At 37.4% G+C, this 14759-nt stretch overlaps 1 protein-coding gene across 1 annotated transcript; it reads left to right on the top strand.

Annotated features, from left to right (window-relative positions):
* LOC134814531 (RUS family member 1-like) lies at positions 1–13044 on the top strand. The gene is made up of 11 exons (XM_063822691.1): positions 1–124; positions 293–370; positions 2817–2931; positions 3469–3656; positions 4283–4384; positions 7078–7196; positions 7896–8032; positions 8133–8187; positions 8316–8377; positions 10797–10913; positions 11085–13044. The coding sequence occupies exons 1-11, from the start codon at positions 5–7 to the stop codon at positions 11192–11194; spliced, it is 1203 nt and encodes a 400-aa protein (XP_063678761.1). The 5' UTR covers positions 1–4; the 3' UTR covers positions 11195–13044.
* The last annotated feature ends 1715 nt before the right edge of the window (positions 13045–14759 follow it).

Genomic DNA, 14759 nt, shown 5'->3' with positions numbered 1-14759 from the left:
TTCAATGCGATTTAAAGAAGATTACGGAGGGATAACGCTGAATGAGATTGAGCTAAAGCCTAATGCAACTACTGAGATAAAAGTTGTCCACAAAGGACATCAAAAACTATCCTCCTTTTTGACTGTTAGTTACTACATTTTCATACATTTTAGAAATGGTAGAAATGCATAATATCCTTTATAATTTATATAATATATCATATTATTCTAATGAAATTATATCTGGGGTAAGAAATTCATATATTCAATGTAATCGTCCTGTAAAAAACAAGATTTTATTTATTTTAACCAGGAAGTGTTCCTACCTCAAGGCTACCCAAGCTCAGTCAGCAAGGACTACTTAACCTATCAGTTTTGGGATACCTTACAGGTGAAATATTGACTGTTTATCCCCAGCCTTGGCCTTGTAGCTACAATTTTATATGGGTAGTGTTTCTACAATAATATGTAAGGAATACTTTATAATAAACTAGGTAGCATCCCAGAAGGTAGTATTCCATTGGGGTGTCCAGATATAAGTCTGCCATCATCCTGGTTAGATCATGTGATATGTTAGTTAATCTGGGTCGTGTAACTGAGAATTATTAATTAACTACAAAATATTTAAGTCCAAGGTGTTAATACTAAAAATTTATAAAAATAAAAGAGTATAATATAAATATATTTTGACTTTGTATTACATCACCTATATATAGTTACACTACATAGGTGTAACTATATAGTTACACTTATCCATAATACACTATATCCATAATCTCTATAAACAAATTCTTTCTATTTTACTTACGAATGTGTTATGAACAGTTCGGAGTGATATTATAATATGTATTATAATTATAATATTATAATAGTATCTGGGATTCGGAAAGTTCGGAAACGATTTATTGGCTATTAAGATGGTACAGAAGACAGCAGACAGGGAAACCGCGTTTTCATGGATTACAAAACTCAAATATTATATGATTTCTGAAATTACACCAATATTGCCAATCGCAAAAATCACGCCTAGACTGTACGATCAGAGTATTACCGACGAATCACCTACAAATTAATATTAGTGGGTGGGAAACACAGCGCAGACAATTAAATAACAGCCGATATTATTGGAAGTACTGATACGCATTACGCATTAAATAAGAGAGCTTCGTAACTCAAGTTACGCTTGGAATGCCGATGTATCACTATTGGTATTTAAAATTTCCGCTTACCCATTCATATAAGATATATATTTACTTAAACTTTAAGTTAAAGACCATCCATTTTATATTCGGAGGAAGGAGTTCCTTATTAACCATTCAATAAGATTAAATACTCGATATTTAGAAGCTAATCCAGGAAGTAACCTCATTTAACGGTAGAACGGCTTCAGTCTAACAACCGGGGTTTATATAAGTAACTAGAAGGCCCGTGGTCACAGGGAGGAAGCTAATGGCATACTTTCATAGTAAGTTTTTATGGCATCAAAAAATATCCGTCACAACCGAAAATACTGCCGATCAAAATGTCGCTCACAAATCTTTGCACGTGCCCGTGGTGTGCGTTTCAACATCGTTACCGTGGTTACTATGCAACTTGTATTTGTTTACTAATTTGCACGTGGGCGGTCGTACAGACAGACATAATTCTCTGAATTATAAGTAAGACTAGAGAACCCGTGGTCACAGGGAGGAAGCTAATAGTATTTTATGTAAGTAATTTTAAATCGCGTCAAAAAATATCCTACACAACCGAAGATACAGCCGATTAAAATGTTGCTCGCACTAAACACAACGTAATATCACCAAAACCGATTATAAAAATGCCGTTTTAACAATCGTTGCACGTGCACGTGCGTGTAACAACCCTCGTTACCGTGGTTACTTTGCAAGATTTTGCTTTTTACCTAATTTGCACGTAGGCGGTCGTACAGACAGAAATAATTCTTTGAATTATAAGTAAGACTAGAAAGCCCGTGGTAACAGGGATGAAGCTAGTAGGTTTCTATTTTTTGGTAGTCAGTTTTTATAGCATCAAAAAATATCCGTCATAATCGAGTAAACAGCCCATTAAAATGTAGCTCGCACTGAACACAGCGTAATTACCACAAAACCGATCAAAATTATGTTAAAACAATCATTGCACGTGCACGTGCACATTTCAACACCGTTACCATGGTAATAACTTTGCAACTACCTATTTCTCGTATAATTTGCACGTGGGCGGTCGTACAGACAGCATAAAGAATTCTCTGAATTATAAGTAAGACTAGAAAACCCGTGGTCACAGGGAGGAAGCTAATAGTATTTTTTGTTAGTAAGTTTAAATCGCGTCAAAAATATCCTACACAACCGAAGATACAGCCCAATTAAAATGTTGCTCGCACTAAACACAACGTAATATCAACAAAAACGATAAAAAATGCTGTTTTAACAATCTTTGCACGTGCACGTGCGTGTAACAACCCTCGTTACCATGGTCACTACGCAAGTTCATATTTTTCCTTTGTTTTGCACGTGGGCGGTCGTACAGACAGACAGCAGAAATAATTCTCCGAATTATAATAGAGATAGAAAATATCTACAATGTTATACAGTAAAAGCTTGATTTACCGCAAACCCTGATTTACCGCAAACCCTGATTTACCACATCTGTTTCCTTTCCCCAAACTCTGCAGTAAATCGGGGTTTCACTGTCCCTGGTACTGAATATGTTTAGTAGAAAATATGCCATATGGTTCACAATTAAATACAATAAAATATGGAAAACCATACTATCATTTAAAATCTTGAAATTGATATTTATCAATAAAATTAAGAAATGATTTTCCTTTTGTTCAGGAGTTGTGTTCATCACTGAATGGTACTTTAGCATCACATGCTATCTTCAAAGGAATGGGTGTAGGGAACAGCCAAGCTAGTGCTTTGGGAGCTACATACACTTGGTTAATGAAAGGTAAAGCAAATATTGTGTATATTATAAATTATAATATTACGGTTTACTAGTTTTACTAAAAGAAATTAATTTGGATTTTACACAAACGGCAAAAAATGGGGTTGAACCACCCTGTAAAAATCATCCTGCTGCATTGATTCAAGTAGGAATTCCTAGTATCTTAGCCTGTTACATTTATGTTCAACATCTTTTGAGTTTTGTCCATCATTTTCTACCGTAACTTACAATAAAACTTATTGTATTATACATATTATAATAGTATATCAATATAAGGTATTTATTCAATAATTGAAGAAGTTTCGAGTAAGTTTGTCGAAGCGTGTTACAAATACTAAGATGTGTTAAAATACTGGAATCTAGATCAATTAATCAATTAATCAATTAATTAATTAATCAATTAACCAATTAATCAATTAATCAATTAATCAATTAATCAATTAATCAATTAATCAATAAATCAATTAATCAATTAATTGCAGATGTATTTAAATAGTTAAATGTTTATTATTCATATTTAAGTAATCCTCTAAATTACAGATGGCACAGGAATGCTCTCTAACATACTGTTTGCTTGGTCTAAAGGAACTGTACTTGATATAGATGCTAAAAGGTGGAGACTATTTGCTGATGTCCTCAACGATGTAGCTATGTTCTTGGACCTTCTTTCCCCCTTGGCACCACCCTATTTGTTCACAGCTGCCATGTGCTGCACTTCAGTTTTCAGGGTACTGTTAATTGATATGGGACCTGGTGGGAAGTATTTTTGACACGTGACTGAAATTAACCAATCAGCTTAGACTATTTGCCAATAAAACCCAAGAATCACTGTCACGTGTCAAAAAATATGCCTCAACTCCCAACTTCAGTTCACATCTATCATTTATTGCTGATTATATGTATTTTAGTTGTAACGGTTTATAATTATTGTGATTTGATTTTTGTTACCAATTTTAAAAGCAACACATTATGAAGAATCAATACCCTTATTTTAGAGTAATTGAAAGTTTTCGTTTTTCTGTGAAGTACAAGTCAGAGGCAGTATGGACTCACATTTATTGTAGAATAAACAATCAGCTTCCACCTTTGACCAGTCATAATCCAGAACAACTGGCACCAGTCAGAATCATTGTCACAAGTCAAAATAAATTTTAGGGTATTTTAAGATTTCTTACTGTAATACTTATTTATCGCTGCGAGCTATTTAATTTCTAAAGGTCTAACGTTTATAACCAAACTTCTGATTTGAGTGGCAACAAATAGCAACAAATAGTAATAACTATAGTTAATTAATAATTAATTAATTACTAACTAATTAATAACTAACAAGATATAGCAATAACTATAATTTCAGAGTCTGGTAGGAGTAGCAGGAGGGTGTACCCGCGCAACGATCAAACAGCACCAAGCACAGTGCAATAACACGGCTGATGTGAGCGCTAAGGACGGTAGTCAGGTATGCAGGCTACTTTTTATTGGTTTTATAAAGAAATCACAAAGTTTAAGAAAACACAAATAAAATCATATTAGATAGATTTTATTATGACCAGATTTTTAAGATTTTAAGGGGGGGGGGGGGCAATGGGTATTTTTATGTGAAACTTGATTTCGAGATAGCAGTTGACCAACAAACTAGGACCGGTGACCGAACTTTTGAGGGGGTTCCGGACCCCAACCGCCAAACGGTGCCCACGGGGCAGCCACGCACTTTTTTTCTCCAAATTAGGCCCAATTTAGCCAAATAATTTAATATTATCATTTCTTATCATTTCTTATCATTTATTTTATATTATTTATCTTATGTTTTTTAATGTTCCTTTGTATCATTTATTTCATATTATTTTTAATTTCACTTGATAGGATTTGATATTTTGACTGGTAGACGGTATGGGATTAGGTGAAGAAGGCTATGTTGGATCTTTACAGGAACTCAAGTCTGAGTAAGACTCAGCCCTGTTGGCTGTTTCTTGTTTTAACCTTGTAAACGTGTGTGCGATTAAATGTTCAGTAATACTGTGCTGTTTATAATCTAACCAGGGTACTAGTGGTAAGTGTAGATTAGTTTTGATAAATTCTTTTTGTAATAAATAAAACTGCGTTCCATAAAACATATTCAGTTCTTTGAATCAAATGGTTAGAATGAACATTTTCCGTGATAGTAACATACGAGCGAAATCATTCCGAGACAGTGACAAATAGTTTTAGAAATACCCCGTTGGAAATTGTCAGATTCTTGCAATCGATTTTAATTAAATACTAAACGACTGCTAAAGTCAATAAAATCTTATCAATCAAATGCGGGGAAATGTCGAACATGGTTCCTTTCTCTATTGAATAATAAGAGCAAAATATAAAAACAAAATATGAAAACTGTTTATCAAAATAAAGCCCCTAAAAATAACTGTTTCGGATTTTAGTCCTTCTTCAAAGTGCCTGACAGGACGACTTGCAAGATAAGAGAGTCTGGGTTTTTGTTGTTGTCTTTCTTGTATGAGTCAATATTCTAATGTCTTCCGTACTTCCTTATTCCAGGGACTTCTTTTTAAGAGGGAACTGAAGGCTCAATTTCTTCAAGAATTAACGGGCTTTCCTCATTATCAATTGTGTTGTCGATGTAAAATCCTTCTGGAGAGGTCTCAGGGACCTCTGTGTATGTTCTCTTGTTTGCTACCTGTTTCAACAGAATGATTATCAGTACAATCAGGAGGGTCACCGATACAGCTCCGAACACAATCGTGAGGAATCAGATACAATCCTGAAAATAATCGCATGTTTTTCACATGTCAATTGGTTATTGTTTTAGTATATTTATTGTATATTATATAATATATTATATATACATTGCACTTCCCTGATTTTGCTGAATAAATGTTTGAAGCTCTCTCATCATTATCATTAGACTGTGTAACAAATGAATTTTCTAATCGTGTAAAAGTCGTGTCGTGTAAGTAAAAACATATAGACTACTCACTCAAATTGCTCTTTGTTTGAGATAACTCCAACGTAATATTTCCCAGCCTTTGCTTGGTTTGGGTAGCTGGAAATATATATCAGTGGTTATTTTTTCTGCTTTTTTCTTATATTTTTCATTGGCATTGGCACTTAAAAATCATTTTAAAGCCCAGCCAAATTCCTCGCAAAGAATATTTTTTACAATTACACATTCGGCTCCTGTAAATAGCCGGTTTGTACTATGTAACCATTACATATTCTTTCTAGGGCTGTTTGGATAACCAAGGTAAAATAAGTATCTAGATACAAAAACTTGCTTTAAAAACTTACAATTTATTGACAATAATCAACATCAAACTTTAATTTACCCGTGTTATTTTGTTGACTGAACAGATTTTCTAACTTCTCCTCAATGTTATCTAGTCTTTGCATAGTGCATTCAGGTAATTCAAAATCAGTAACATTTCCTCTCCTATCTTCTAACATTACTGCTTCCCATCTAAGTATCCTGCTGCTGTCTAGTCTCGCCTCCTCAGCCGAACACATCTGAGACGACATTCTTCTAACCTCAGTGTTATCCAGAGCCCTATTATACATATTCAGCTTGAAGAGGTCTCCTCCGAATATGTAATTTGAACTCTTAGAATACGCACTGTTTCCCAGACACATCTTACCTCCAGTTCTTATCTCTCTCTCTCTCTCTTCAGTTCCTCTACTCCCAATAACCTCCCCGTTAACATACACTGAGAGAGTGGAGCTGCCCCAGGTCCAGCACACATGGAACCAGGTCCCATCAGGTACTGTGAACTTGCTCTGAAGTTGGAGATAATCACCTACCACTGCGTTAACAACACCATCATCCCCTAGTTCTATTCCATAATCATAACCACTGTCAGGTATGTAAGTCAACACTACTGAATTACTTGCTCGGAACCTCTTCCTTAGCCAGGTACACACACTGAACTGAACTGTGTACGGGCTCATATCCGGACTCCACTCTATATAATCACCCATGTCTGTCCAAAACTCAATGCTGTTTCTTCACTGGCAGTGTATGCAGGGTCATATTGGAGGAGGAATATAACGACAACAATTAGTTTTATCATGCTATATCAAATGTTAGGGGGTTAGAAAAATCCGTTTAAATTCGAGATTATTTTGTATTTGATCAATTAAACTGTATCTTAAACTATCCAGGAGAAATTGTCAGGACTTCTTGGATTGCTCCTCAGCATGACTCTCATCAACTTCATCTCGCTTTCTCCTATCGTTACTTGGATAACGTTCACTTTCCTAACTGTCCTTCATCTTTATTTGTAAGTTATTTGTAAGTTATCTGTAAGTTACAAGTAAGGTACAAGTAAGGTACAAGTAAGGTACAAGTAGGTACAAGTAAGGTACAAGTAAGGTACAAGTAAGGTACAATTAAGGTACAAGTAAGGTACAAGTAAGTTACAAGTAAGTTACAAGTAAGGTACAAGTAAGGTACAAGTAAGTTACGTGTAAGTTATTTGCAAGTTATTTGTAAGTTACAAGTAAGGTACAAGTAAGGTACAAGTAAGGTACAAGTAAGTTACAATTAAGGTACAAGTAAGGTACAAGTAAGGTACAAGTAAAGTACAAGTAAGTTACAAGTAAGGTACAAGTAAGGTACAAGTAAGGTACAAGTAAGTTACAAGTAAGGTACAAGTAAGGTACAAGTAAGGTACAAGTAAGGTACAAGTAAGTTATAAGTAAGGTACAAGTAAGGTACAAGTAAGTTACAAGTAAGTTACGTGTAAGTTATTTGCAAGTTATTTGTAAGATACAAGTAAGGTACAAGTTAGTTTGTGAGAGAAACTTTGTGCTGCAATATTTCTTTCTTTATATTTTCTATGATATCAACAACAACAAAAAGAATTAAAAAGTGATCATGATATTTGAATGTTTACACAATTATATTAACAACTTAAATGAGACAATATAGTAAATATTGAAAGTTTTATTAAGTTTAATAATTCAACACCCTGGTCCAGTAACTACCGAGCATGCAGCTGTCTGGTTATGAAATCTCTAAATCCTTCAAGATACTGTGTTTTGCTTAAACATTGGTTTGAAGATGGAACCGTGTTAAATCCTGAACAGGCTAACTCTGAGGAACCCTTCATTTTAGGTAAGTGTATTATTCGTTATAATAGATTATTAATAAAGTATCATCATTAGCTGCTGTATAATTTCGATGCAAATGTTTAGAAAAACCAATATAATTTCAGGTTTTAGAGGGGAACAAATTATGGTTGGGGCATCGCTTAAAGATCTAAAGCTGAGGTAATTAAACAAAATTCCGTATTTTCCACGATCATGACGTCACATTTTATAATATGGCAGCTATAATTATTCCCCGTATTTATTAAAATTCTATCCTTTACTTGGATTTCTACATGGTGTTATTTCAGCTTTGATTCGACTACTGACATGGAAATAAATCAGTCCTTTTATATAATATATCATCATAAAGGTAAGCTGATCGAGTTAACCGATTTTTTTGTTTATTTCACAATATTCCTTCCTTATAAATAAAGAAATTATCAGAGTTGATTTTGTTGTTGTGGTGAAAATGCTTCCCGCGTTAGAAGGTGTACTCTGTGGAACGCGCGTTAACGAACCAATATTTTATATTGTGTCAGCAACATTACGCGCGCGCGCAAATTATATATATTATAATATAGATATGCTACGTTACATAATATATTATTCGTTACATATTATGTAATATGTGATTAAGTTATGTTTTTATTTTATTGTTTTTATCTCAGCCGTTTCCCACTTTTAAGACCCCAGGGTCGGGGTTAAGGTTCCCTTACCCTAGTCATATATCAAATGCAAGATTACCGACGAAGTTAGCAAACTGGACCAGGAGAAGTAAAATAATGGCCCTAAACAATAAACAAAATGACACTTATCGGAACCATATACGCACATTTCATCGCCAATCTTATCACAAAAATCTTCAACAGCCGAGCAGTACCTTATTACCTCATTAAAAGACATTTTGGTCGTAATTTTAAACTCGAATAGGGGATTGAGCTCTTTTTCTAGGCCTGTTGTATAACTGTTTAACAGTTAAGACAGCTATTCATTAACGAATTAAATAGTTTTTTATCAAAATTACAAATGAACGTTCGGAAAATATCAAGGATTGAACGTGTGTTCATTTTAAGTTTAAAGAATATTGACAGTGTTAAGAAGTATACGTTAAGAAGTGAATTATAAAATAAAAATCGTATAATTTAGAAATATTATATATAATTTCGCCGGTCATGATAAACGCATTATAAAAAAGCATTATCAGGCAAGGTTCATCTCTAGCTTCATTGTCAAATATTAAAAATATTAAAAGAATTTAAAAAGAAAAGCCATGCATCTAATATGTGCTACAAACGCTGGCATACGTCATGAAGTATGACGAATCCCCCCTTTTAAACAAAGAGCTAGTAAGCGAAAATTGTCGAAAACTCACGAATTGAAGATGATCATTGGAATCCGTATAATCAATTTCTCAAAAATCAAGTGTTCTGTCTACATTACATTTCAAATTTGTTCTTTATAATGTCAATATGTTAAGCAGTTTTAGCTATTGTCAGCTGTACAGCAGAGTTGAATCTTCCAGGCTGGGGGTTTTGTTCGTTGATTACGTAATCAAAATTTTTTTAAACCCCTCTATAATAATAACATATACGCATCTAGTAGCCTACAATGAGCTTTCATAAGCTTGTTACGCCCCTAGTAAGCGTAAATAAACATGTTAGGATGTCCAATTTAGGTGTTAAATGGTGTTAAAGATGAATTTTCGAATACAAAATTCATGGCATAAAATGGAGAATTACTCATGGGTTTAAGTGGGTTTTTCCATTTTATCCATAGAAAAAGTATCCATTTTATGCCATTGGCCCCCACAATATTTTAATTCAAATTCCACTCAATTTCTAAAAAATTGGCAAAAATATTGATTACGTAATATGTGATGTGTGAACGACACCTAACAAATAATTTGAGATCATGAATACGATGTTGTCACATTAAAACGTTGAACAATTCCTTTCCTGATGAGAGCCTTGTCGCACCAAACGGGATCAATAGAAATTTACCCAAGAAAACATTGCGTGAACGGGTATTAAAATAAACGCGCGAAGGCATTCATTTAATATATTTAATTTAACTACCTTCTCGGACTTTATTTGAAATGAAATTCAAATTAACGCTTGAGCTTCCAGCGTCCAATTAGTGTCAGTCCAAATAATAATAGTGGATAGTTGCTACCTCTGATCAATCCACGTAATAAAAAATTGTTAACGTTTTACTGGAAACCACTTTTCTAGACGTTCCATGCTACCCTGGTTATTATGAGCAGGAATACGATCTTGAAATCAAGGCTTCCCCTACCTCGAAAAACTTAATACGTCATTTTTAAATTCAGTTGCTGATGGAGGGGGTGGGTTTGAAAAACGATAATTATATATTGAAAACGATAAATGTGTGTCATTCATCTATTCATGATAAGTATGCACACGATTATTCTATTATTGTGCGAGAAGTGTTTTATCGCTTACGGATCGCACGATTATGACCAATGGGGCTGCGATAAATGTTCGGCGTCCGCTGATTTTAGTTTTGCTGCATTTATCTGTTAAAAATGATATTAGTTTCGAAAACAATATCAATCTGTTAAAACAAATACAATAGTCGCTTTGGAAAATGATAATCGTTTAATTATAATTTTTTACGGAAACACGATAACACGGTAGTTTGTGAAAAACGCGTGATAATTGTTAGATTATCTTTTTTTCCTACATTCCGATGGAACCTCAAGTCTGACGTATAATTGCGGGCGAATAGCACGTAAATTAATCACCTTACCACTAATTTGATACTTTCAGGCAAGATGAATATATGTTTGAGATCTGGTTGCAACCACTCAGATCAAATTGAGTCCTATTATTTCGCTTACAAAGCTGCCCAATCTTCACACTCTCCGGTTATCCTCCCTACCACTGGTTTGCACTTTTTAGTAATTTTTTAAGCATTTATTTTTTTCATGGTTTAAGTTCAATATTTTACTTTTTCAAGATCATTTTTGATTAACTTAAACAGTTAAACTGTTTCACTTAATTGAATTAATGTAACATAGATTAGCTCAACTCGGCTAAATTTATCCAAATCCCCAGAGAAAATGGCTGAGTACAAGGAATTTATCTCCTGCTTAACGAACAGAGGATGGGATCTCTCCTTTGCTCCCCTGGGGGCCACACAACTCCGGTATTCTGCTAGCTCCTAGTACCCTGGGGGCCACACAACTCCGGTATTCTGCTAGCTCCTAGTATCCTGGGGGCCACACAACTCCGGTATTCTGCTAGCTCCTAGTACCCTGGGGGCCACACAACTCCGGTATTCTGCTAGCTCCTAGTATTCTGGGGGCCACACAACTCCGGTATTCTGCTAGCTCCTAGTACCCTGGGGGCCACACAACTCCGGTATTCTGCTAGCTCCTAGTATCCTGGGGGCCACACAACTCCAGTATTCTGCTAGCTCCTAGTACCCTGGGGGCCACACAACTCCGGTATTCTGCTAGCTCCTAGTATTCTGGGGGCCACACAACTCCGGTATTCTGCTAGCTCCTAGTACCCTGGGGGCCACACAACTCCGGTATTCTGCTAGCTCCTAGTATTCTGGGGGCGACACAACTCCGGTATTCTGCTAGCTCCTAGTATCCTGGGGGCCACACAACTCCGGTATTCTGCTAGCTCCTAGTACCCTGGGGGCCACACAACTCCGGTATTCTGCTAGCTCCTAGTATCCTGGGGGCCACACAACTCCGGTATTCTGCTAGCTCCTAGTATTCTGGGGGCCACACAACTCCGGTATTCTGCTAGCTCCTAGTATCCTGGGGGCGACACAACTCCGGTATTCTGCTAGCTCCTAGTATCCTGGGGGCCACACAACTCCGGTATTCTGCTAGCTCCTAGTATCTGGGGGCCACACAACTCCGGTATTCTGCTAGCTCCTAGTATCCTGGGGGCCACACAACTCCGGTATTCTGCTAGCTCCTAGTATCTGGGGGCCACACAACTCCGGTATTCTGCTAGCTCCTAGTACCCTGGGGGCCACACAACTCCGGTATTCTGCTAGCTCCTAGTATCCTGGGGGCGACACAACTCCGGTATTCTGCTAGCTCCTAGTACCCTGGGGGCCACACAACTCCGGTATTCTGCTAGCTCCTAGTATCCTGGGGGCCACACAACTCCGGTATTCTGCTAGCTCCTAGTACCCTGGGGGCCACACAACTCCGGTATTCTGCTAGCTCCTAGTATCCTGGGGGCCACACAACTCCGGTATTCTGCTAGCTCCTAGTATCCTGGGGGCCACACAACTCCGGTATTCTGCTAGCTCCTAGTATCCTGGGGGCCACACAACTCCGGTATTCTGCTAGCTCCTAGTATCCTGGGGGCCACACAACTCCGGTATTCTGCTAGCTCCTAGTATCCTGGGGGCCACACAACTCCGGTATTCTGCTAGCTCCTAGTACCCTGGGGGCCACACAACTCCGGTATTCTGCTAGCTCCTAGTACCCTAGGGGCCACACAACTCCGGTATTCTGCTAGCTCCTAGTATGCTGGGGGCCACACAACTCCGGTATTCTGCTAGCTCCTAGTATTCTGGGGGCCACACAACTCCGGTATTCTGCTAGCTCCTAGTATCCTGGGGGCCACACAACTCCGGTATTCTGCTAGCTCCTAGTATTCTGGGGGCCACACAACTCCGGTATTCTGCTAGCTCCTAGTATCCTGGGGGCGACACAACTCCGGTATTCTGCTAGCTCCTAGTATCCTGGGGGCCACACAACTCCGGTATTCTGCTAGCTCCTAGTATCCTGGGGGCCGACACAACTCCGGTATTCTGCTAGCTCCTAGTACCCTGGGGGCCACACAACTCCGGTATTCTGCTAGCTCCTAGTACCCTGGGGGCCACACAACTCCGGTATTCTGCTAGCTCCTAGTATCCTGGGGGCCACACAACTCCGGTATTCTGCTAGCTCCTAGTATCCTGGGGGCCACACAACTCCGGTATTCTGCTAGCTCCTAGTATCCTGGGGGCCACACAACTCCGGTATTCTGCTAGCTCCTAGTACCCTGGGGGCCACACAACTCCGGTATTCTGCTAGCTCCTAGTATCCTGGGGGCCACACAACTCCGGTATTCTGCTAGCTCCTAGTATCCTGGGGGCCACACAACTCCGGTATTCTGCTAGCTCCTAGTATCCTGGGGGCCACACAACTCCGGTATTCTGCTAGCTCCTAGTATCCTGGGGGCCACACAACTCCGGTATTCTGCTAGCTCCTAGTATCCTGGGGGCCACACAACTCCGGTATTCTGCTAGCTCCTAGTATCCTGGGGGCCACACAACTCCGGTATTCTGCTAGCTCCTAGTATCCTGGGGGCCACACAACTCCGGTATTCTGCTAGCTCCTAGTATCCCTGGGGGCCACACAACTCCGGTATTCTGCTAGCTCCTAGTATTCTGGGGGTCACACAACTCCGGTATTCTGCTAGCTCCTAGTACCCTGGGGGCCACACAACTCCGGTATTCTGCTAGCTCCTAGTACCCTGGGGGCCACACAACTCCGGTATTCTGCTAGCTCCTAGTATCCTGGGGGCCACACAACTCCGGTATTCTGCTAGCTCCTAGTATCCTGGTGGCCACACAACTCCGGTATTCTGCTAGCTCCTAGTATTCGGATAATATTGTGTTATTTAAATGTTAAGATCTTTAAGAGTGGGGGTGTTTCTTAGTTTTTGAGATTTTTTTTCATAAATGGTTAATAATAATGATATTGATGTTATATTAATTTTAGGATATCTGTTGTTTTTAGGGTTCTCTGTAAACAGTTTTCAGTTTTATAGCTCTCGAAAAAAGGTGCGTTTCTATTCAATTTTCCATTTTTTAAATAAGAACAACACAAAATAATTGCACAACTTCTAAATTCTATAACTTCTAAAAATATTGTTGTCCAGAAGTGATCCTACTTAAAATAAGTATTATCTCATCAAACGATGTCAAAATCTCGATAAGGATTTGTAAATTAGTTGTCAGAATAAATCCCTTCGCTCAAATCCCCACAAGTTCACACAAATCCCCCGTTAATTATTGGATATTCAATCATCATCACGTCACACACTGATCAGTAATCACGTGTGTGCTTAGATGTCAACATAACTCTCCAAGATAGCAAATTTAATTAAAATTGATTATTTTTTAAATGGATGTATAATCTTTAATAAGCCCGATATATCGACACTTAATAATTCAATTAGATTGAGTGATTATTGATCGGGAGATAATGAGTTAGCTAGATCCTCGTTTGACACGGTGCTCATAACAATTTCCTTTGCATAAAAAAGAGCATTTTTTCTTTGTCGCAAACACAGAATCATCAGAAACATCACGACAATGCAGCTCGTAAATAATGTTCCAATTATATCTGGATATTACACAGGTACTCATATATTATATAATATATAGTATATAATATGATATAATAATAATATAATATTTAAAGTAACACGATTTAACTTGTTTTCAGATTTGTCCCTCTGTTTTCTTAAATGACTCACCAGTCCCACCCCTCCCCCACATGGACTGAAAATTATAAAAAATTAAGCGTGATTCAACTTACATTTCAACTCTTTGTGTGCTCTATTAAATATATCATTATTCACAATAATTATTGATAATATTCAACAAAATACACAGATAAATTCAGCAATGGTCATGGTCCAGCTATAATATTAGACACTCTTAACAATATACAAACCAATACAATAATTAATGTAATAAAACGGTAA

Source organism: Bolinopsis microptera, chromosome 4 (assembly GCF_026151205.1).
Source record: "Bolinopsis microptera isolate Bmic1 chromosome 4, MBARI_Bmic_1.0, whole genome shotgun sequence".
NCBI lineage: Eukaryota > Metazoa > Ctenophora > Tentaculata > Lobata > Bolinopsidae > Bolinopsis > Bolinopsis microptera.
The sequence above is the reverse complement of the archived record's forward strand: the minus strand, read 5'-3'. Positions and strand labels throughout refer to the sequence as shown.

Bases quoted from the DNA above. Each gene is read 5' to 3' on its own strand.
- LOC134814531 (XM_063822691.1), top strand. From the start codon at position 5: ATGCGATTTAAAGAAGATTACGGAGGGATAACGCTGAATGAGATTGAG. The intron at 3,657-4,282 runs GTACTGTTAATT...CTATAATTTCAG, and splicing joins GCTGCACTTCAGTTTTCAGG to AGTCTGGTAGGAGTAGCAGG. The intron at 7,197-7,895 runs GTAAGTTATTTG...ACCCTGGTCCAG, and splicing joins ACTGTCCTTCATCTTTATTT to TAACTACCGAGCATGCAGCT.